The 26,435-nt window shown below is 32.8% G+C and overlaps 1 protein-coding gene across 1 annotated transcript in view; it reads right to left on the reverse strand.

The window, feature by feature from the left end:
- Positions 1 to 26,435, reverse strand: part of LOC140433947 (retinal guanylyl cyclase 2) — a 518,935-nt gene that overhangs the window by 277,327 nt on the left and 215,173 nt on the right. Inside the window, exon 8 of the mRNA XM_072521918.1 lies at positions 3,289 to 3,998. Within this exon, the coding sequence (XP_072378019.1) occupies positions 3,289 to 3,998 (710 nt within the window). The remainder of the gene's footprint in view (positions 1 to 3,288; positions 3,999 to 26,435) is intronic.

Consider the following 26,435-nt stretch of genomic DNA (forward strand, 5'->3'; position numbering starts at 1 on the left):
CTGATAGAAACTTCATCACAGAACTTCCAATTTCGTTAGATCCTCTATGTGCCACTGACTCACTCCAAAAATAGCAATAACCGTTCATGGTTCCTACATTATATATTGTAAAATTATAAGAAGATAATCGACGTTTATAATAAAAAATTTAAATTTCCCCAACAGGAGATGGCAAAACAGCTTGAAGGTCATAACAAGCCATAACGATTTTTCCCTGTTTAGCTTCTAAAGCATCTTTTTCCTTTTCTTTTCGAGAATCATTTTTTAATTTTATATGTTGCTCATAATTTTCTTTCAAGTCATCTTTACATTCTGCGTTTTTGTAGACTGTGCAGATCGAGCACTGATCTTTTTTTGGCACGAAAAAACCGATATTAAATTCCGTATTAAAAATTTTCGAATATAAATGTATATTTGCTACCTCTCTACCCTCCTTTTCACATCTCTCTCTGTACAATTTATGCATTTATGCAAGGTTTAGCCCTCCATCGATATATTCCCGCGACGTTTGCGCCCTCAAATAGTGAGACTCTATCCTAGGGATACTATTAATATGATCAAGTATATCATTTTTAAGTTCTGCTGCAACTGTTTTGTGATTTTGATGCTTTCCTCTGAAATCGTGTTCAATTATAGAATTTTTACATTTATCTCTAACACTACGAATGAACCTGTCACCTATGTCAAATGTGCTCATAAACATTTTTTTGCAGATTCTAATTTTTACACTATTAACAGTAACATAATAAGCTGAGTTTAATTGTCTTGGTGTACTACAACCTGAAGATCGATACTTCGGTTCAATTGAAACCATACAGTCTTGCAAATAATACCTTTGTTGTGTTACATCTCCAATTTGCCAGAATTGACACAGTAACATCTGCCTATCAACGTCAGATAATTTATCTCTACACTTCATAGAACATTTGTCATTACATGGTGGTTTCAGAGAACGTGCAGGAACATTATTACCTTTTGCGTTAGTATATTCCTTGCCTGTATTTCGAAGTCTTTTTCTAATATTTCGTGTCCACTGATCCTTGTTCAACAGTCGCTTCTTTCCACGTTTAACACCATCTGAAACAGCAGTCGATAAAGTCAAACAGACAAAGCCAAAAGCTTGTGGATAATAAGATGGCATTGAGTGAAAAATAAAAGTATGAACTTACCTGTCTTAACTTGTTCTGATTTTTCTGGTAACAAATTTGTGCTTAACAATTCCTGTTCTGATGTGACAGGTTCCAATGTGTGATCAGCATTTGCTTGGTTGTCTGAATCAGTATCTGATAACTCCCTTTCTGATTCTAAAGGTCCCAACGTACAATCAACATGTGGATCATCAATCGCTTGATGATCAGAATCAGTATTTGCTAACTTTAGTTCTGGTGATAATATAGGTTTCCATAACATCTCAGCGTATGTCTCAACTACATCGCTATCTGGGATATCTCTGTCGTTCGATGTAAAAATAGGCACCCCCAATTCTGTTTCTGTTGTGATTCCTATATCTAAATCCACACAATTACAATCAGAGGAGGGACAATCTTGAATTACATCTAATAATACCTTAGAGCTATTATTAATATTTTCTATGATCACATCCTGCAAACCAGAAATGAATAAGAATTAATAACACAATTAATAACACAAACGCGTTTCAAATAGATACCGGGTTAGCGTAATATAAAAATGTATACTAAAACACCTTACAAACAAGTAATTCACAAATAACGGCAGGTAGTAAAAGATTTTTAAAATTTTTGTTAGGTTAGAAACACTTACATACCTCTACACTATTATTAAGGCTCCTATATTCATCAGTTTCTTGTAAAACAAGATTTAACATTATTTTTCCTCTTGAATATCCACTCATTTTTTTCTAAAATCACTCTACTTTACTAAACAATATGTTATAAAACACCGAAAAACACTAAAATAAAGTACACGTGCACGCTAAAAAAACGGAAATGAGACTGAATACAATCCAAACGACTGATGCAATACCGCCATAAGTAAAATGTGGCGGCATTGTAGTCGACTAGACTGATATCTCCTTGTGCAATACTGCCGCAATTCATAATGTGGTAGTATTGCAGGTTGTGATTTTAATATTTTTAAAATGTCATAAAGACACTTTATATTATACTGTGGACATTTATTGAATTTTCATTTGTGGCAGTTTTGCAGCACATAAATTGACGTTTTTGTAGATGTTCTAGACCAAAAAACCGAAATTCAATTTTTCGGAGTTGTGGCGGTATTGCAACAGAGGTGCGATATTATTATTATTTATTGTAATATATTAATAAATTGTATTTATAAATACATATTAAATTTAGATTAATAGCTTTAAAAACTAATTTTTTTTGTGCAGTGTGATTGTGCTATGCCCCAAATAAATAAATAGTCTGTAGAAAGCTGATAAGCTTTCAACTAAGATAGATTATTTTGACCAAGAAATAATGACGGGATGTTTTTACTATTAAAGCCCTAAAAGAGGTAAGTTTAAAATTTAGAATATATAATTTTGTATTAAAATGTTTTTTAATGGATTTTAGTGTGTTGCAGTAGTCTTAAAACTAAGTGTATTTACTGTTAATATAATAGATTGACAAATAGTTGACATTTTAAAAATTCCTCATTTACTAACAACTATTCTGATGTTTTGGCAACGCTGTGGGGTTCTGACGTCGTAGATCTTGAATGGCGTGCAAGCATTTTTATATGAAAAATGCTATAGTGAGTCTTTATGTTGTTACCGTATTTCCGTATTTCCGAGAAGGTTACAATAGGTCAAGTAGTTTTTAAACAATTATATTTGTTTATCTCGTTTGAGAGAACTAAGGTCATTTTCAAATGGCTGTACAGGTACTTTGTAAATACTTAGAATGTTTGTTTTTTGGTCTAATTATCTTTATTTTATAAGGTCTCACATTTTCATCCTTTTCAAAAACTATAATAATTTTTAATTGTTTACTTACCAATAATTGATGCAGAATGAAGTTTTATTACCATTATGTTGGCAATATCCCTAACTATGCCACGCAGTATATATTCTAACTTTAACTTTAACAGTTATTTGACGTTTTTCTTAAAATTTCTATGAAATGTTTAATAATATTCTGAATAATTCGTAAAAGTAGTGGTGGTGTTTAAGATAAACATTTTATATAAATTTTCTACAAACTTTAGGCAGATGCACAGACATAAATAATTACCTACATAATACTCATGCGAAACAAAGAAACGACATCTAGTACCTAAAGTAATACCTACTGTTATACTCACCCTCCGGCTGTCAGCAATTTGGGGGAAAACGAAATCCGTCGCGGTCAGTAACACTTTATACGGGCCTTTCGACACCCTTTTTTTCAACAGTTGATTACGTGCTAAAATGACGACACCAAAAATTAACGAAACGAAGAGACACGAACATCCCAAAATTATAACGACACTCAAAATTTTATCAAAACTAGTCCTACAATCGTCACATTCTTCTAATTGAATATGTTTTAATAACCATTCTTCTAAATTGTTACTGAATTTTTCTATAAAAAACTCCGAATTATTGCCCGTTATCACTAAAAGAGGCCGGAGTGTATCATTATTTACAAAATCACATAATACAAATTCTAGGGCACGTGAACGATTAAAAAAAGTCGATGTTAAGTGGGACACTATGTAACTTTCTCTACTTTTTGGAAGCTGTTCATATTGAACACCGGTCGTGGTATTCATCGTGTGAGATCCACTAGCAGCCTCAAGTTTGGACTGTTCTACAAATATCAAGGCGTTTCTCTTAATTACACTATTATTGTTCTCCGTGGCGTTAATACCTTCTTGAAAATTCGAATAGTTTCTAAAAAAATGTAGCCAATCAGGAACGTTGGAAATGTCTATAAAACTAAAAATGGAGTTATGATTGTGGAGCTGTAGATCATCAAGGATGTTAGCAATTATTTTTCCGAAGTCATCTGCAGTAGAACATACTACAACAGCTGAAATAAATAAAAAAAATAAATTAGAAATATATTTATAGTAGTAATAACATTTTAGTTATACAAAGTTATACAGAATAATATAATAAAAATTAGTAATTTAAGAAATTTACTAAATACTTCAGTCGTCCGACGATATGAACAAGCTGAATTTTGTTGAGAATATCTATTTTGGTATCCCTATATATACCCGATGGCAGAAAAGTCGGATGAAGAGTTCGAACAGTTTTATAATCAATTACAACAAGCTTTAGAAGTAACCAAGTCTAGAGACGTTATAATAGTCATGGGAGATCTAAATGCAAAAATCGGTAGAGGAAGTCAAGGTGATTTTATTGGAAACTTTGGACTGGGCACCCGTAACGAGAGAGGAGACAGATTGGCTTAATTCTGCCAAGAGAACGATTTTATTGTCGCGAATACTTATTATGATCTGCCGCCCAGGAGACTCTATACGTGGAAATCTCCAGCAGACAACCCACATAACGTCATCAGAAACCAAATTGACTACCTTCTCATCTGCAAACGATACCGAAATTCCATAAAATCAGTAAAATCATACCCCGGAGCTGATGTGAGATCAGATCACAACCCAGTTATAGGAAGGTTTAGAATTAATCTAAAAAAGCTTGTGGCTAAAACTAAAGTAGAGAGGATACAAGTATCCCGTTTGAAAGATTGATCAACAAAAGAGCAAGGCACACTAAAAATTAAAGAAGAGCTCACCAAAATAGAAATTATTCCTACTGAAGATGCGAACAGGAAATGGCATATATTAAAAGATGCTCTTATACGCACATGTGAGACAACACTAACACCTAAGCTGATCAAGAACAAAAATAAATGGTTGACCGATGAGATCCTGGATCTCATGGAAGCAAGAAGATCCTATAAAACCAAAGACAAAAACATGTATAATATTATACACACAGAAATAAGGAGAAAGATCAGAGATGCAATGGTATAGTGACAGATGCGAAGAGATTGAACAGTTGGTAGAGAAACATGATAACTTAAACCTTCATCAAAAGATTAGGGAAATAACAGGCACTAATATTAAAAAAAAATTAAACATACTGCTGGATAAAAATGGCAAAATAATTATAGACGTCAGTGAAAGGCTTAAAAGATGGCAGGAATATATTCAAAAGCTATTTAAAGACAAACGGACTAAGATAGTACTAGAGCAGGAAAAGTTCGACAACGGCCCAGAAATAACAGAAGATGAGGTATTAGAGGCAATAAAGCGAACAAAGAACAACAAGGCAACAGGTCCTGACGAAATACCTGTAGACATAATACGGTTAATAGAAGAACAGCAAATTGAAATATTTGTCGACTCATTCAATACACTATAAAGTACAGGAATCATTCCCAGAGATTGGCTGATGTCAACATTCATAACACTACCAAAAAAACCAAATGCAAAAGAATGTTAAGACCACTGGATAATAAAGTTTAATGAGTCATACGCTCAAAATATTTTTAAAAATTATACACCTGAGAATACACAACTAACTTGAGCAGGACATAAGTGACACACAATTTGGATTAAAAAATGCACTGGGAACAAGGCAAGCTCTGTTCGCTGTGAATGTACTTGTGCAAAGGTGCATGGATGTTAATCAGTCAGTATATATGTGTTTCTTGGATTACAACAAAGCCTTCGATAAGGTCAGGCATAACCGTCTTATCGAATTACTTGAAAAGAAAAACTTAGATATGAGAGACATCAGGATCATTAGCGCTATCCATTATAATCAGATCGCTGTGGTAAAAGAGAACAACGTCTTTTCAAATGAAATACAGATTGAGGGAGGCGTCAGGCAGGGCTGTGTCCTGTCTCCTACTTTGTTTAATTTGTATTCAGAAGAAATAATCCAGGAAGCACTAGAAGAACTAATTATGGGAATAAAAGTAAATGGCCGACCAATCAATAATATACGGTTTGAAGCCGACACTATTTTATTAGCGGAATGTCTTGAGGATTTACAACAAATGGTTGACAGAGTGGTAGAAGTCAGTGAAGAAAACGGACTGTCCCTAAACACAAAAAAGACACAATTTATGGTAATTACAAAAACCCAACAGCGCCAAGAAAACATAACAATAGATGGAGAACAAATTAAAAAAGTTGAAAAATATAAATATTTGAGTACAATAATTAACGAAAATAATGAGTACACAGAAGAGATTAAGGCAAGAAATTCTTTCAACAAACTGCAAAAAGTACTCTGCAGCAGGGACATTTTAATTTCTTTAAAGATAACACTTCTGAGATGCTACGTGTTCTCCGTATTATTTTATGGGTTAGAGGCTTGGACTTTAAAGAAAGATGTTTCGCACAGATTGCAAGCCTTCGAGTTATGGGCCTACAGAAGGATATTAAGAATAAGTTGGGTGGATAGAGTCACGAATGTCGAGGTGTTGAGAAGAATGGGAAAAGATAAAGAGGTTTTAAATACAATTAAAGTCAGAAAACTGCAATATCTGAGACATGTCATGAGGGGTTAGCATTATAACTTGTTGCAATTAATAATGCAAGGAAGAATATAGGGTAGAAGAAGTCGCGGAAGAAGATGCATCTCTTGGTTAAATAATTTGAGAGCTTGGTTTAACTGCACTTCTGCTGACCTCTTTAGAGCAGCGGCGTCGAAAGTGCGAATTGCCATGATGGTTGCCAACCTTCTTAGAGAAGATGGCACGTGAAGAAGAAGAATATATACCCGGAAGACTGTTGATTTTAATACTAATTCCTGTAATAGTATTAACCTTAGCTCTAGGCTTAATTGTACTAACCACGGAAATCTTTCGGAACAATATCCCGCGACACTAAGCGATAGCCTACAATTACTCTAACAAGTAATTAAAAAATGTGACTAATGAATACAATACGATATTCGAATTGTACGAGGTGTAAATCAAATACACCGTTTACCGATAAGAAAATCAAAATAATATCAGTGCACAACATTTTGATAACTCTCCTTACATTTTAATGGGTAATATGTGATCTTTTTCAGTGCGCTAACTGTAACAACAGACGACTTTACGATACGTTTTAGGAAATTAATATTTGGTCAGCACAGTTTATGCGAAATTTGAATTTTTTTGAGACAGTTCTTTTAATAAATAATATAATAATAAATATAATATTAAAATAAAAATAGATATAAAGGTTTTTTCGAATAATTTTCTTAGATTTTCAACCACCATTTTCTTTAATGCATTTATCAATTGGTTCCATAAAAGACCGTCTCATATTAAATACTATCATTGGTTGCTATTTAATATAAAAAAGCTGAATGTTTACGGGACTCTTATAGGCACGTTGTCTCAATGCGTCCATACACCAAAATCGAGAGGATTAAATTCTGGACTTCTTGATGGCCAAAGAAAATGACTACCACTAAAAAATGTTAATAGTGCACACCATTCAAATTACGTGGTAACTGATATGACCCCAAAAAATGATTACCAATGATTTCACATCATACGTTTATTTGAAATTTATGTTAAAAATGCCTTTCTCTCTTAACATGAGGATATTTAGTATCCCAGAAAAGATTAAATTAAAAACACCATGGCCTGTTAATGTAGCTTGGTCCGTTAATATTATTCTATAAGGAAAGAGTGGTCAATATTTTACCGTTTACTGTTTCGGTTAACATAAGCAAATATGCTGAAGAATGCTAAGAAGAATGCTGAGAATATCATGGACAGCAAGGATCACGAACAAGGAAGTTCTAGAAAAAATGAAGAAGGACCCAGAGATTGTGTTTACGATCAAACGCATAAAATTGCAATATCTGGGACACGTTATGAGAAATCAGCACCGTTACTCCCTGCTGCAGTCTATATTGCAAGGTAAAGTCAAAGGTAAGCGAGGACCCGGTAGAAGGAGAATATCATGGCTGCGGAATTTAAGAACATGGTTTAAGAAAACCTCAACGGAGCTGTTTCGAGCCGCAGCGAGCAAGGTCATGATTGCCAATATGATTTCCAACATCCGAAACGGATAGGAACCAGAAGAAGAAGAAGAAGAAGCAAATATGCTGGTAATAAATTTTGTAAAAGGGTAAGATTGAAAATGCTCTCGGTATAGGGTTTTTAAAACTATTTTGCTGATTCCTAACGCTGAAGATAAACGTCATGCACTTTCTTGAGAATCATCGTCAATGCAAACCATCTTCTTGATAAGGAGTAATGATTTTCTGTTTGGGTATCTTTTTAAATATTCCTTTTTCGCTGAAGGCCAGTTAAAGTGTTGCTGGCAAAAAATAGCAATCATACCTCTCATATCCAAATATTATGCCTCGGCACTTTCTAATTTTCCATTTTCTTATTAACGCCACTCAAAAATATTACGAACAAGAATTACTTAAAGAAAATATTAAGAACATAGAACTTTGCAAGAATTAAAATGGGACAAGAAATCACCTCTCCTTTTCAAACAACAAAGGGACTAAGACAAGGCTGCTGTCTGTCACCCACCTTATTTAAAATCTATTTGGACAGATCCTTAGTGAAATCGGTAAAAAAATGTAGAAACATGGGAATAGCGGTGAAAGAAAACAAGCTATATACACTTTTCTTTGCGGATGACCAGGTAGTAATTGCCGAAGACAGCTACGATCTTAGCTATATGGTAAGAAAACTGCAAGAAGAATGTGAGGTGGCAGGTCTAAACATGAATATTACAAAATGTGAATATCTATCAGTGGGAACAGATGAAATATGTGACCTAGTCTTGGAAGACGACAAAATCAAAGGCGTGCAATCCTGCAAATATTTGGGGGTCATTTTCAACAAGAAGGGAAATAGCGCAGATGAAATCAGGGGAAGATTAAACAAAGGCAGAGCAGCGACCCGTGTCTTAAACTCTATTCTCTGGTAAAAAACAATTCGACGAGAAACCAAAAAACACATTTACGGTAGTATAGTCCAAAGTATTACACTTTACGGTTCGGAAGTACGGGACGTCACCAAAGCTAATAGAAACAAACTTATGACGACAGAAATGGATTATCTGAGACGAAGCTGCGGTAGATCGAAACTGGAGAGAGTTAGAAACGAACAAATAAGAAACGAAATGAAAATGGAGAGAAATATCAATGATGACATAGAAAGAAAACAATTAATCTGGTTCGGACATGTTAAAAGAATGCCAGAGTACAGATGGCCTAGAAGAGTACTGGAATGGATCCCTCCTGAAAGAAGAAAGAGAGGACGACCACAAAGAAGTTGGCGCAACGATATTGATAAAGCAACTTAGAAACATATGAAAGAAAAAGATGGAAATTGGGATCGGAGATTCGGTGTTTTACCGCACAAATATCACAACTAAGAACGATTAATAAGAATTAAGAATTATATGCAGCTGATTTATAAAATGAGATTATCTCAAAAACTGTTAAGTTTTGAAGTTATTAAGAAGTATACCTTTTTTTGTCAAAATAATGTATCTTTAATATTTCTTTACAAAAGTACTGCTTAGTTGAAGAGCAGAAAGCGCAAATTTATGCCACGAATGTAGCATATGTGGTGCACCCTATCAGCTACATCAGCGATACTCAAAGTGTGTTCCGCGGAACCCTAGGGTTCCGCGATACCCTTGTAGGGGTTCCGCGAGAATTTAGAAAAAAATTCAAAACACGTCTCTCTGATCGACTGTTCTGATGCGGCATAGTACGATTCACGAGGCGCAGTCGAACTTAGTTGCCTTGTACAATTTTACTATGCCTGCCACTGCCCATATCTCTTGTGAGCGCGCAGTCCTCGACGACCGCGCCTCTACATTTGACACTTTGACACCTGCTATAAAAATGTTTATACAAACAAAGTGTTTATTGTTGTACTGCTGTATTCTAATTGTATCAGTTTTGTACATTTCTTCTTTGGACTAAACTGTTCTGTAGTAACGGTCGTGAGTTATTTTGTTGTTTTTAACAAAGAAGAATGGAACGTTGGCTTAAAGTTGGCGAATGTTCGAAAGCAGTACGCGCAGAGTATACAGCAATTACTGATCAAGACGATTATGCAACAATGTCAAGTTCCACGGTTTCAAAGGCGAAAAAAAAAGGAAGTATGATGAATTATATATCAGTTTCGGATTTTTTAATTCCAATGGCTCAATTCTCTGCATCCTATGTAGTAAACTGTTTCCTAATAGTTCCATGGCACCTGCCAAATTGCGCCGACATTTAGAAACTGTGCACCCCGAGTCTAAAGATAAGAATAAAGAATTTTTTCTACGTAAGAACAGTTATTGGAAAGTCAAAAAACTATGATACATGTAACTCAAACTATCAATGAAAAGGTCACAGAGGCATCATATTTAGTTAGCTATCGCATTGCACAAGCAAGTGATTCACAATATCGTTGAAAATTCAATAAAACCATGTGTGTTATACATAACAAAATGTATGCTTGATGAAAAATCTGCAAAGTTATTTTCTACTGTGCCGCTATGGAACGATACTGTTTCACGGCGAATTCATGATTCGAAATCATGAAAACACCACAAAACACCACCCAAAAAATCACAAAATACCGCAATAGACTGGACGCCGAACCTGATATGAGACCTTAAATGTCCTCTATCAACCAATTGATGAAAAATAAAAAACAGTCCCATACTTCCCATTAGTTAGAGTTTTCTTATTTAATATCTTCTATTAATATACTTGTTATGTAAGCAAGTACTAAGTTACTGTTACATTGTACTAATAATACACTTTTAAAAACTACTGTTTTATTGTAGGGTTCCGTCAAGTATTTCGCTTTCCAAAAGGGTTCCGCCACCAAAAAAGATTGAGAACCGCTGAGCTACATCAAAGTGTGCATCCAAATATAATTATTCATACTCAAGAGCACCCAGTTGTAAATTTGTATACATAAATGTTTATTAACATGAAAGTTATAGCAAAAAATAAAATTTTAAATCTTTTAATTTCTGTAAGTGTTTTTTAAATGTATTTGTACGCCTTTTATTAATGTTAAAATTGTTTTACATTGTACTCCTGATGAAGCTATCAAATAAATAGCGAAATATTGAGTTTCTTAGAAAAAACAAAGATTTTTATTAGAAACCTCTGTACCTGATAATTCCTATGTACTTATAAATTATTTTTTGGTCGAAATAATCACTTGTAATATATATATATATATATATATATATATATATATATATATATATATATATACAAGAAATACTGGATATTATTGACTGTCGATATAAATAAACAACACAGTTTATTAGGGCTGCAGTCAGCAGCCCTAATAATGATGTTATAGAAACACTCTTTTGACTTTTGGTCGAGCTTTCGGAATTTTTTTATTCCTTCTTCAAAACACTGTAATTAGAAGAAAGTGTAAATATTTACAACATATCTCAAATTGTCATTACAACTTACTAGTCGTTGAGATTATGTTTCTAAAGCTTCGATACTCAACATTAAAAACACACATATAAAATTTTAAATTTTAAATTTTAAATGTTATATTTTATATGTGTGTTTTTAATGTTGAGTATCGAAGCTTTAGAAACATAATCTCAACGACTAGTAAGTTGTAATGACAATTTGAGATATGTTGTAAATATTTACACTTTCTTCTAATTACAGTGTCTTGAAGAAGGAATAAAAGAATTCCGAAAGCTCGACCAAAAGTCAAAAGAGTGTTTCTATAACATCCCGGCCAAACCTACTGACTGCAGCCCTAATAAACTGTGTTGTTTATATATATATATATATATATATATATATATATATATATATATCCTAAGATCCTAATAAAATTTTCTTATATATAATTCTTTTATAAATAAATCATCATAAAGTAGATTTTTTCATTATATTGTCATTTTACTTCAATTTTTTTTTACAAAAAAAGAAAAAGCATGAAAAACTAAGATTCATTTAATCCATAAAATGCAAGTATCACTTTTTTTTAACGCATAAGGTAAGTAATAATATATAATAAACAATTTTTAATTTTGTATTCCTTTAATTTAGTTCAAATTTGACATTTAATAATCAATGTTTTTATCGGTCGGTAAACTATAGTGCTTTTTGAGAAAGTCATATTTGAAAAAGTCATATTGATACCTTTTTAGTAGTTAATTTTATTTTTACAAAATTGATTTATAGATTGCTTGGAGTTATCTATTCAAGAAAATCTTTAATTACCGGAAGGAACAAGTTGTGATAAAGGTACTGAATAGCTTGAAAATTTTGATAAATTGCGCTTTTATTTATATTACCATGAAGGTATTTCTCTTGTAGAAAATATGCCTTAACATCTAACTTAATCCAATTGCATATAAAACGAGCATTTTATGTGGTGTGCACAGAATTGATGTGTCCTGATGAGGCTGCAAGAAAACTTAATTATCGTTTATATGGATATCAAATAGATAATTTAAACATTAAAATTAAAACTTTTTAAAGCTTTAAAGTCTCCAAACACAGACCTAATACCACCATGTGAATGTAAATATTGTCACGTTGTCACAAACCGTTTTTACATTTAAAAGTGTAATCAATAATACGGCTAGTACTACAAATAAAATGTTTAAAATTTTCTTCCATTTATTTCTAATGTTCACAATTTATTTCTAATGTTCATATACTCTCATCGCAGCTAATTTGCTTCGAATACAATTAATATCAGTGTCTCTATCACGAGAGTTTTAAACCGTAAAATCAAAGGCGAAAGAGAAACAAAGAGAAAATTCAACAACAAGTACTTTAAATTAAATAAAGCGGCAGAAGTTAACAGTAGATAATACAATTTGCACTTTTAGTATAACACTAGTATGGAGGTGAATTTTCGTCCGTTTTCAATTAGCTGTATATTTCCAAAGCCGAAAAGGCCATTTCCACTGTTAACCAATTTACGAATCATTGTTACACGCTTCAATGAATGACGGAAATCATTTAAACTTTTCCTTTTAGCTGCTAAAATTCAAAAAGTTAAATTGGATGATGCAAGCGTCGTAAAAATTTTACTTTGATGAGATGATAAACCCTATTTTTTGCAAGATATTTTAAAAAGTAGTGTGTATTTGTAGTTGAGTTATTTTTAAACTCGAGATAAAATCCTGACTTTTTTTACCTTTAGTATGTTCTTTTTTTTATTTTATTGATAACAGCATTAACTACTTTGGGTTATTAGCTGTACTATAGTTATACATAGTAGTTTATTACACAGATACTTAAATCTAAAACAATATTTTTGATTAATTGCTAGATTTACAGTAAGGTTAAAATGTCATATTTTACAATTATTGTAATTAGAGTTTACAAAACATTAATAGTTACAATTTGTTTAAAACATTAATATCTTTCAGATAGTTAAACATATTTGTAAATTTACAATGTGCAGCTAAGACTGCTCTTATATTGTTAGGTAGTAAGTGTTTTTGTCTTTCACTGATATATTTACATTTACACTATTAAGATATATTCTACATTAATGTCGCAGTTACATAAGTAACAAATAGATTTGATTTCGAGATTAGGTAGCTGTGAGTTGGTCTGCTTTGACCCATATCTAAAGGGGTTAGCTTAACAAACAGCTGGCGATGTGTAGAGTCGATTGTAAAAGATTCAATTCGTTTTTCCATTCATTTGTCACTTTTTCTTTAAGGAACGATTTGTAATCGACAACAGACACTGAGTTCACTAACACTAAAGAGGCTCTGTGTATTGCTTTCCTGGCATGAAAATTTGCATGTTTTCTTGAAGTCCAATATATGATGGAACCCACATAAAGCGTGCTTGCTGCTTCGCGTTGTTTAGCAAATGTAATTGTTCTTTTATTAAAATACGTACTTATGGGATTACTTGTATATCGTATCTAATGCACTCAGTGAGTCGGCAATTATGACAGAATTTGGAATTTTTTGGGTTCGTATATAAATGGGAGCTTGCAGAATTAAATATAGTTCTCCAGAGTAATTACTGCAACTAAAAGATAATTTAAACTATAATACAATGTTCGGAGTTATAACTGCTGATCCCACACCATCAAACTGTTTGTATTTGTTTAGTGTAGTGTTATCTTCAACTTTATTGTTAATTGTATGCTTATGACATTCTGGGATTGTTGGATAGCCCGAAACTGACGAAATGCCTCTGAGGATGCTCTAGTGAGCGAAAGTACTTGGGCAAGATTTAATTAATAAAACTGTGCTCGATATCTGCCTTTAAGTTAATAAAATAATTGTTGCATGAGGGGTCTCAAGCTTATTGTATTTAAAAAGAGTTAGATCACATATTGCAAGAGGAAAGGTCCAAGGAAGAGGTGTGACTGTATTTGTCTGATCAAAAAATTTTGGGAATTGAATATTATAGAGAGAGAGAGATATCTTCTGAATCTCTCGTAAAATGGAGGGTGTGTCTTTTTTTTATTTATATAAGTTTCTTTGAAACGTTCAGCGATAGTATGATGGAAAGTGGGATTCGATTTTATCGCACATATGGATGATGCTCATGTTCTTAAATTTAAAGGTGGTTCAACGGTTAAATATTGTAGACTTTTAATGGGGCTAGTACCAAATGCTTCTGTAGCTATTCTTAGTACTGTATTTTGCATGACTTCTAGTTGCGCAAGAAGAGTCTTCTTTGCAGATGAGTATACAACTGATCCATATTCGAGTTTTGATCGTACTAGTGATTTATAAATATGAATCAGACTTTTAAAATCTGAGCCCCAATTACAATTGCACATAATTAAGCATTAAATTAAGACCAGATTGACAAGATTGTTTAATTTGCATAATATGGTAGTTCCAAGATAGTTTCTTATCAAAGATCATTCCTAAAAATTTTAAGTGTTCCAAATAAGTTAAGTTGTTTAAATATTAATGAAGATCTGGATTTGTAGAGTGCCGTTTTTTTGAGAATAAAATACATTGGGTTTTTGTTTGTAGAAAATTGCGATCCCATAGCTTTTGACTAGTTTTTAATTTGATTTATTGCAGATTGTAAGTTTTTCTGTATAGAAAGAATGTTTTTTTCTCTTGAATATATAACCAAATCATCAACGTACAATCTCGCCTTAACAAGTTTTGGAAATTTTTCTAAAATTTTGTTTATCGCGACTAAAAATATTATTGAACTATGTAATAACGAATCCTTGAGGTGTTCCATTTGTTTGATCTTTAGTGCTGGATATTGTACCATTTATCTTAACTTATCTATAAATTATCTATGGCGGATCTACTTCTGCGAAAGCAGCTTTGTTCATTGATTATTAATTTATTATTTTCCAAAAACCATCTTAGTCTATAATTCACCATTTTTTCAAAGCTCAAAGCACACAGATTTTGCACATTGTATTGGAAAGAGAAATTGCCTATATGAATTAGGATCACTTCGTGATTTATTTGATTTAACTAATGGAATTATTATCGCCTGTGTCCATTTTGTGGGGAACTGATTATTTGTCCAAATTCTGTTGTATAGGTTAAGAAGATATTTTTTTCCATTATCTGGTAGCTTTTGTAAGAAACTAACAGGAATATCGTCTGGTTCTGGCGATGATTTTTTGCTGGTACTTAAAGAGTGATTAAGCTCTTCCGTGGTAAATGTTATATTAAGAAGATTATCTTTAATGAAATCCATTAATTGATTTTTCGAAATCATTTTAGTATTGATAAAATTTTGAATAAAATCCTTTATAAAAAGGTATATAAAACCCAGTTGGGCTATGTTGAATTGACAAAACGTTTTCGGAATAAGTATTCCATCATCAGTGTCTAGTTAATACATGGATGTAGCCACTAAATATGTGGGTAAAAACCCTTTAAAAATTATTAAATAAAATTTAGTTTACATTATGTCTAATTTACAGTTGAGATGTTAAAGTTACCGTTGGATTGGTAACATGGCGACATATAAGATGTATATATATATATATATATATATATATATATATATATATATATATATATATGTCGCCATGTTACCAATCCAACGGTAACTTTAACATCTCAACTGTATAACATAAGATGTATATATATATATATATATATATATATATATATATATATATATATATATATATATATATATATATATATATATATATATATGTCGCCATGTTACCAATCCAACGGTAACTTTAACATCTCAACTGTAAATTAGACATAATGTAAACTAAATTTTATTTAATAATTTTTAAAGGGTTTTTACCCACATATTTAGTGGCTAAATCCATGTATTAACTAGACACTGATGATGGAATACTTATTCCGAAAACGTTTTGTCAATTCAACATAGCCCAACTGAGTTTTATATACCTTTTTATAAAGGATTTTATTCAAAATTTTTTAATATATGGTATACAGCCAAATACAGGAACTTTGTTTCCTTGTGGATATTGATAAAATCTTTACAAAAGTTTACAGAACTTTAGTAGTTCTGCTATGTCGTTATTAGATGTTATTATCTGTTTCTTTTTGCATAAGAATGGAATCCTTTTATGTGTATTGCTTAAAGATATTTTTCTAACATTTTCCCATACGGTGCTTATATGCATATTGGTATTAATAGAAGACATAAATTCTTGACAAGATTGTTTTCTGTTCTTTTTAGTTATATATCTAGCTTGACCCCGTAATTTGTTATATTCTATTGTATTTTCAGTTGTTTTGTGAAGTATTAATTTGTTAAAGGACTTTTTATATTTTTTTACTATGTAAGTACACTCGGCGTTCCACAATCGCAATGAATTTCTGTTATGTAGAGTTTGTGTTTTACCTATATGTCTTTCACCAGCAAGATGGATTAGTGGCATAAACGAATTAAGAAGTTCATCTATGTGATGATTTCCGGTGACTTCTTTTAAGGTATGGCAGTTCTGTTGGATATACTTTTTGAACAAATAGATAGCTTTCTTTAGATTCTATTTTGGAATTGGGGTTGTATTAATATCTTCATAATTATTATTGAAAGAGATTTTGATAGCATAATGACCACTTTTATATTAAAACGGGATTACATCCCATGAAAACTTTGGTGATGAACCTGTATGAATATTATGTCGTGTTGATTGTCCATCATTCAGCAAATTTAGGTTTTTTAAGGTAATTATGTTTTCAAAAATGTTTCCTTTGAAATTTATTCCGAGAAATCCCCATATTGGATTGTGACTATTATCACCAACAATTATTCTAAGAGTAGGAATTTAATTTAATACATATGAAATATCTGCTTCTGTGATTGGTAAATAAGGTGGAATTTATATATTACAGATATTTATTTTTGTGGAAAGGACACTGATACTCCTACTACTTCTAATTTACTATTGATTAATAATGCTTCCGATTCATATTTTTTGTTAACATATGTAAGAACTCCTCCACTAGCAATATTTGCGTCGTTCCGGTTTTTATGGAAACAAGAATAATTCCTTAAGTCATAACTATGCTGTCCTTTAAAGTTTGTTTCTTGTAAATAAATAATTGATGGCGAGATTATTGAACATAAATGTTTAAGCATTATTAAACGGATATAGAACCCGTTAACATTCTATTGAAGAATTGGATCGAAGATTTTAGTTTATTTCTTGAGATGAATTTGTTGTAGTATCACTGTCTTGATTAACGGCATCATCTGAGTCTAGCATTTTTTGTATTTTGTGTATTATTTTAGTGCATTTGCTATTTATGCTTTTTTTCTGTAAAATACGGCTTAATTGTTGATATCATATTCATAAGCATTCTCTGCCACATTTGAAAAATTGCAGAATCAATACTATTATCAAAATGTAAGAACTGTAATATTATTTTTATAGATACATAAATTTTGTTCTGTTTTATTTTGTTTTTTAATTCTTTTACTACTTTATTATGTGTTTTTTATGTAATAATTTGTGGTATACATTTTGTTTTATCTTTTTGCGTTTAATGTTTTCAAACCATTATAACAGATTAAACCTATGTAAATATTAGTTTTGTTAGTCTTACATTTGCAACTTGTATTTACATAATTTAAGATATAAATGCAATGAAGACTTTCTATATTATTTGAAAACATTGACAAATTAAGGTTTATTGGAAAATTTGGAAGGATTTATTAATTCCTTATCTGTAATCTTAATTTGTAAATTACATTCTAATATAATATGTATTAGATCTCCTATTTGGCCACAAGTATGTACAATATTGTGAGTAATTGAAAAGTCGATTTCATGCATGTAAGGTGGCTTAAGAGCATGATTTGCTCTCAACCGATGAATAGTCTCTATAAAATGTCGATTAGATTCTATGTAAAACCATCTTCTAGAGAGCATTCTATGTTCTTTGCAACAGCGTCGACTCGTTTTACACTCCATTAGGTTTTGGAGCGTTGGATTCTGTTCATAATTAATAAACGTATGTTTTTTAATTCCATCTACATCTGACCATGCTTGTTCCATCGTGGTTTTAAGATATGACCTTTTTCCTTAATGGAAAAATATTTTGGGAAAGCGATGTTGGCTGACTGGTTTTATATTTACGGACAAACCTTGTAATAAAAATAACTAGCAGATGATTAGATCCATAAGGTTCTTGTAGAGTATTTCAATTAAAATGAGAGGCAATATTTTGGAAACAAATGGTTAAGTCGGCAGCAGAAGGTTTTTTGGAAATAGCGAGAGTGGGAGACAGATCATTTAAATATTCTAAATTACAGAATTTTATATCATCTGAAAAATCTTTACTTAATCTTTTATTGACTTCGCAGCCCCACGCCAAGTTGTGTGCATTAAAATCGCCTCCTATTATAAATGGTTTCTGAATATTTTTTTAAAAATTGATCTATTGTTGAAAATTTTGTTTCTAGATTCATTATATAGAGAAATTATATGTCAAGCTTTCTCTAAAGGTGAAATTTTTATTGAAATTTACTTATATGTATACGAATACCTATTTCGACAAATTAGTTCTTCACATTTTGGAATTTTGGATACATACAGGAAAGAAATGAAGCGCATAAGAATTACATACTCAGACGTACTAGAGAGAGAAAAACAGAACATGAGAACAAAAGACGAAGAGCAGATAAACTGTGCAGGCAGCAAAAGAGAAAGTATGAAAACCAACGGATACTAAACATAGAGAGAGAGTTTAAGGAAAACGAAACACGTAGCGCATACCAATTTATCAAACATCTAAGACAAGGATACAAACCGAGGACTAGCCTCTGCAAAAATAAGAAAGGTGAAATCATTAGCGATATGGACGAAATTAAGAGAACCTGGATGACATATTTTAAGGAATTACTAAACAAAGGGACACAACTACCATTACAACAACAGTGGCAGCAGCAGGCACGACAGGAGGTACAACAACAAGAACTGGGGAAAGATGGAGAAGAAAATGAATTAACTAGACCCCCAACGCTAGAGGAGGTCCAAACGGCAATCCACATACAAAAAAGCCATAAAGCACCGGGAATAGATAAAATACCGGCAGAACTATTCAAGCAAGGAGGAAGGAATTTGACACAACAGATGTACCAGCTAATACGAGAGATATGGATAGAAGAAGAAATTCCCCAACAATGGAAGAAAAGTATAATATGCCCTATTCATAAAAAAGGAGACACACTGTTGTGTCAGAATTATAGAGGCATCTCTTTACTTTGTTCGGGATACAAAATACTCACAAACATCATTAATCGAAGACTACAACCTCTCACGGAAAAAATCATCGGGGAATATCAAGCAGGGTTTAGGCAAAATAGATCTACCATTGACCAACTATTTACAGTTAAACAAATACTAGCCAAAGCATGGGAATATGACATGGACGTTTACAATCTCTTTGTAGATTTTAAACAAGCCTATGATTCAATAGATAGAACAATTCTACCTAATATACTGAAAGAATTTGGCATACCATAAAAATTAATACGGCTAGTGCAAATGACAATGACAGAAACAGAAGCACAGGTATGTATTCAGGGACAGATTACTGATGCGTTTACGATAACGCAAGGACTGAAACAAGGCGACGGACTAGCTCCAACGCTCTTTAATCTTGTTCTGGAATATGTAATTAGACGGTTGACGGTGAGCGGAAATAACATACTTACAAACAAGTCTACCCAATTAGCAGCATACGCAGATGACATAAACATAATGAGCAGAACAATGAATGCAGCGGAAGAAACCTACGTTGAGTTGAAACAGAGTGCAGAAGCAGTAGGGCTAGCAATAAATACAAATAAAACAAAACTACTCATACAAACCAGATCAAATAGACCGGTGCAACAACACTTTATTGACCATATAGAACATGTAAATAGATTTACATACCTAGGAATGGATCTGGTCGCAAGCAATGAAGAAGAACCGAAAATAAATAGAAGGCTTGTGCTGGCAAATAAAGCCTATTTCGCGATGGGCCACATATTCAAATCGCGAGACGTACACCGGAAAACAAAACTCCGGGTCTATAAAACAATAATCAGGCCCATAGTAAGTTATGGTTGCGAAACATGGGTGGTGACACAGAAATCTGCCAATGCATTAGATGTGTTTGAAAGAAAAATATTACGTAGGATCCTGGGCCCAATAAGTGAAAACAACAACTGGCGAATTAGGTACAATAGAGAAATATACGAGCAATATACCGAACCACCTCTAGCACAACATACTAAACTGCAGAGATTACGATGGGCAGGGCACGTGGTCCGCATGCATGAGAATAGAATCCCCAGAAAATTATTAAATGCAAGAATGCAGGGAAAAAGACCTGTTGGAAGACCTAAAAAGAGATGGGAAGATGAAGTCGATGAGGATGCCAGGAACTGCCTGGGAACGCGTTCATGGAAAAGAACAGCGGTAAATAGAGATGGTTGGAGAAGCCTGTTGAAGGAGGCCAAGGCCCGATTTGGGCTGTAGCGCCATTGGATGGATGGAGTTCTTCACATTTTATATTGCATTTTAAAAGGATGGCACAACCGCCATATATATCAGGGTGGTAAGCTCGAAAACAAATTAAATTCGTTAAAATTAAAATATTTTTCCGGTTTGAAGCAGGTTAAGATAGCTTAAGCAGGTTTCAGATAATAGAGCTATATCCGAATATGCTGGTGTCTGATCGGCCTATGGTGGAGCAGTACGGCAAGAGATAAGGGCTTGCGGCTCGGTGATACTCCTCCATAGATCCCTACCGGAAGGGCGTGACGCCTAAAATACCGGGTATATATATTTTCATGCAGTTTTTAATTAAAGTCTGTTTAGAATAAATATATCATGACTAGAAACGACTGATGTAGAGTAGTTAAGCGATGTGAAGACCGTTATTTTTGATGCTACCGGTGACGCCTTCTTGTGGTGCTAGTTCCGTGACCTCGCTTTATCATGTTACTATAGAGAAAAAGTAATACAACGCCAGTATAGAAGCTTCGCTTCAAAATTTTTCTAAATTAATCACAAATAATGAAAGTTTAATAAAAAATTTCAATAAACTTTCTCTATTTGATTATCCGTACATTGAAATCCCATTTTTTTTATTAATCGTGTCCCATACAAAAACTAAATAATGAAACATAAAAACAATAAATTAAAGTGCCAACCAGAAGACTTTAAAAATTGCGTTTCAGTGATAAATTTTTCAGTAAATTTCCCAGCTCTAGTTATTAAATGCAAGATAAATGCTTGGGAAAATTTATAGAGACATCATATATTTACTCGCGCTCTAAACGAATACATCATCACTAAAACGATTATCAAATGCAGCCAGACATAGGTGTGTGATGTACGTGATTTGAATTTTGATTAGGTCTGTATAATAAGTTTATTCCAAACCACCCGATATTTTACTTTACCTCGGTAGGGAGAAGATGGGGAGAATACGCAAATGATAACGTATAAGCAGATTGAAAGCTTAGCTTGCAACAAGTTTATATAGGTACAAATTTCTAATTATTTTGAAGTAAAAACTTTGTAAATTATTTATAATTTTTTTATTTTATGTTATTTATTATAATTTGTTGATATAGTTCATGTTGTCAGATATAGGCAAATTAGAATTTTACACCTGGACGTATGTTTTTTAATCCTGCACCTAGGCAATTGCATGTAGTTTTACCGGTAAATAGAATATATTTAATACGAAACTCTTAACTTAATTTACATTTCTAGTAGCCGTCATGTATACAATGCATGTGAAAGGTACGGACTGCAAAGGAATCTCAAGAAAACGAAATCAATGATATTCTCAAAAAAACCACAAAATGTAGATAACCTGATCAACAATAATACAATGATCGAAAGAGCAACAACATATAAATATTTAGGAACGTGGCTAACCGAAGATAGAGATCAAACAAAAGAAATCAGATCTAGAATAGAAATGGCAAGAAACACGTTCATAAAATTGAAGAACTTCCAAGTGCACAAGAACTTGAAGATCCATACAAGAATGCTACGTTGTTACGTTTTTTCTACTTTACTATACGGCATGGAAGCGTGGATAATAAAACAGTCTGAAATCAAAAAATTAAACTCCTTTGAGATGTGGTGCTACAGGAGAATCCACAGAATATCGTGGAATGAAAAAGTAACCATTCAAATGGAATTGGGCAGGCCATGTAGCGAGAATGCATGACTCATGATGGACGAGTAAAATTACACATTGGTGGCCAAGAGCAGACAAACGTAATAGAGGAAGACCACCTACACGTTGGGCTGAACAAATCAGGCGTATCACGAAAAATTAACAACAAAGAGCACAAAATCGCAAAGAATGGAGGAGTTTAAGGGAGGCTTATCTCCAGCAGTGGACGTGACAAATGAAAGCTGGATGATGATGAAGTTGATAAAAAACTAAATAATATAGAAGTGTTACAAATAATGAAGAAAGAATTTGAAGTCATAAAAACTGTTAAAATTAGAAATATTCAATATCTGGGTCATATAATGAGGGGCGAGAAGTACGTATTACTTAGGTTAATTATGCAAGGGAAGATACAAGGGAAGAGAAACCCTTCTTCTTCTTATGGTGCCGTGCACCTATAGTGCGTTGGCGAATTATCTTAAGGTCAGACGTCTGTCTTTTGCGGCATGCAAAAGTTCGCCAGTGTTAGTTACGACTGTCCAGTTCTTTATATTTCGCAGCCACGACATTTGTTTGCGACCTACTCCTCTCTTGCCCTCAATCTTTTCTTGGATAATTAGTTGAGGGATTGCGTATTTTTCCCCTCTCAGGATGTGGCCCAGGTATCCAATCTTTCGTGCCTTGATCAAGCTGAGCAATTCTCTCTCAGTATTTGCTCTTCTTAGGACTTCCTCGTTTCTCACCCTATCTGTCCATGGTATGCGGAACATTCTTTGCAAGGTCCACATTTCGAAGGCTTCCAACTTGTTAATGGAAGATATTTTCAACGTCCATGTCTCCATGCCGTATAACAATATGGACCATACATAGCACTTAACCATTCTGTAACGGAGATTGAAGGAAAGATTGCGGTTACAAAGTAGCGGTTTAAATTTAAGAAAAGCTTGTCTTGCTTGTTCGGTACGGCATTTTATTTCTTGTTGAGGATCCCATTGGTCATTCACCATCATTCCCAAGTATTTGAATGTTTTCACTTGCTCGATTGGAGCGTTATCTACGTGCAGTTGTACTCTGAAAAATGCGCCCTTTCTTATTGTCATGCATTTTGTTTTTCCAGCATTTATCTTCAGGCCATATGTTTTTCCTGTGGTGTTTATTTTATTTAGTATCAACTGCATATCATGTTCGTTATCTGTGATTATTGCGGTGTCGTCAGCGTAACGAATGTTATTTATCGGGTACCCGTTGACCTTTATACCACAATCAGTGCCTTCAAGTGCCTCTGCAAAAACATTCTCCACATAGAGGTTGAACAGCATAGGAGACAAAATACACCCCTGTCGCACCCCTCGTAAAATTTCGAATTCCTCTGTGTTTGTTGATTTGTTTAGCCTCACACGTGCCTTTTGATTCCAATAGAGATTCTGGATAACTCTTATATCTTTCTCATCGATATCAGTATTGTGTAGCATTTTTATTATTTCATCGTGTTTTACGGTGTCAAAAGCTTTTTCGTAGTCGAGGAATGTGATGACTATATCTTTTCGTTGGTCCATACAGTTTTGTACCAGGGTATTCAAGCAGAATGATGCTTCGCGCGTCCCGAGTCCCTTCTTGAAACCAAATTGTGTCTCGCCGCTCAGCTCTTCTAGTTTTCTGAACATTCTTGTGTGGAGTATGCGAAGAAATATTTTAAGTAAATGACTCAAGAGAAACCCAGGATGACGTAAAATATCCTGGCTAAGAAATTTGAGAGAGTTATTATTGAGAGGTAGAATTATTCAGAAGCGCGGCCAATAAAATTAAAATAGCGATGATGATTTCCAACCTCCAATAGAAGAAGGAACCTGAAGAAGAATAAGTAGCCGTCATGTATGGCTCGTTTTTAAAGGATTTCATGCATCAAGGATTAAATAGTGATATTGTGTGTTTTCTAATAATTGTCGTTCGATCAGATTATCAGTGAGCGTGAGGTCAATTACAGTTGTGATTTTTTTAGATGTTAAACCACATTGACAGTTGTTTTAGACTTAGTAAAATAACAAAAATGCCAGGAAATACTATTTCTGTAGAAAATCAACATTGTGTTTGTTCTGATCAAGTTATTTTATAAGAGTGTATATTAACAGAACACCTAGTAGAACGCTTAACTCTTAACTGGCGTCGTGGTTTATTCTGCCGTTAACTGCGTCCTGGGGTCTAGCAGACCCCATTTTTTTGTGAAACTAATAAAGACATAAATTATTATTTTGTAATCATTTAAGCTGGAATAAAACCATATAAGCCCATTTTCTATTTATTTTTCATTAATAATGACAAATGCTAAAAAAATGTAACATAGGTAACTTATTTTTCAATGTTTTCTGACAGCAGAACATAATTTCTTACAAAATAAATATAAAAAATAAAATCACTATTTCTTTCTTGATTTTTTCATTTCATATCGAACTAAAATATACAAACTCTCTAATTAACATATATTATTATCAACAAACCTGCAAACTATTCACAAGTAACATTTTTCTAAATGCAACTCTTGCAAACATATGCAGTGCAGTCGCTTCACATGGGTCGGGAACATTTTCTGCACGACATTTTTGTTTTTTTGTCATTCTTTCGATCACAGATACCACACCTCTTTCGTTTCTGATTCTGATTATATAATTCTTCTTTCTCTGCTTCAGGTAAAGCTTTCTTTATTCTATTGGTGTGTAGTTAAAATTTATAAAAGAATGAAATAAGAAATCCCTAATGTTCATTTTGTGATCTGCAGAAATCTCTTTCAGGAAAGTACTTTCATTGTAACCTATATTTTTTAATTCTGACAATATTTTCAATATTCATAACCTTACTTCTTCCAAAGTCACGTTTTCGATTTTATGCATGTAGTAATCTTACAAAACTTAACTAATTTTAATAATAATTCTATTTCACTTCATTATCTGCTATTTGTTTAATTGTGATTTTGTAAAATAATTGGCAAGAAAGTTAACCCCTTTTGATGTCTCTCTAATACACCCTGTGTTATATTCTAGTTTATAGGATAGTTTATTTAATAAAATGATGGAATAACCACATATAAAACTGACCAACTTAGACTGCAGTTGTCTTCAAGACCCCTCAAATGGCAAACACCTAAGACCTACCCATATAATCTGGAGAAAGCAACATCCCATACAGAAGCAAGCAACCCATCGATGCCATAAGTATTATTTGATTTTATTATAAAGCTCTAGGCAGGGTTTGCTTGTGCAAACTAAGTATAATTATTTTGTTTTATGCTAAATAAATATAACTAGTTAATTTATTGTTTTATTTGTTACCAACTGAATTTTCATTGTTTAATTTATAGTTTAAGACAATACGAATTCACACTTGAGCGACTGAGCTAGGTGAAGCATAGACGATAAGCTTTCATAGTTGGTTGAGGTATTATTTTATTTCAATTCTCTTTGGGAGTCTTATCGTTACACATTGACCCCAACGCCTGTTTACAGGATGAAGGATGCCATATTGTTACAAACATGGTTTAGTCATACGTGTTTTTTCGAACGATCCATATTTTTTGTAATTTTTTTATTAAACGTTCAAATCGATTTAAATTGCAGGCCAATTCTCATTTTCGTTTAAATAGTTTTGTAGAGCTTTTTAGTTTGTAAAAACCTTTTAATTTAAAACAACAAAATTATTTTGGTAAAAAATTAAGCGAATTATGGCCAAAACATGATTTTTGACGTTTTATGGAATTTTAAGGTTATGTGTCAATATTTTGGGCTAACATTTGGTGAATCTTCTTTTTTTGACATTTCAAACAATACCCCAAAATATTCAATTTTTGAAATATGGAATTGCCTTCCCTTTCCTTCCCTTGGTTAATT

Source organism: Diabrotica undecimpunctata, chromosome 2, assembly GCF_040954645.1.
Source record: "Diabrotica undecimpunctata isolate CICGRU chromosome 2, icDiaUnde3, whole genome shotgun sequence".
NCBI lineage: Eukaryota > Metazoa > Arthropoda > Insecta > Coleoptera > Chrysomelidae > Diabrotica > Diabrotica undecimpunctata.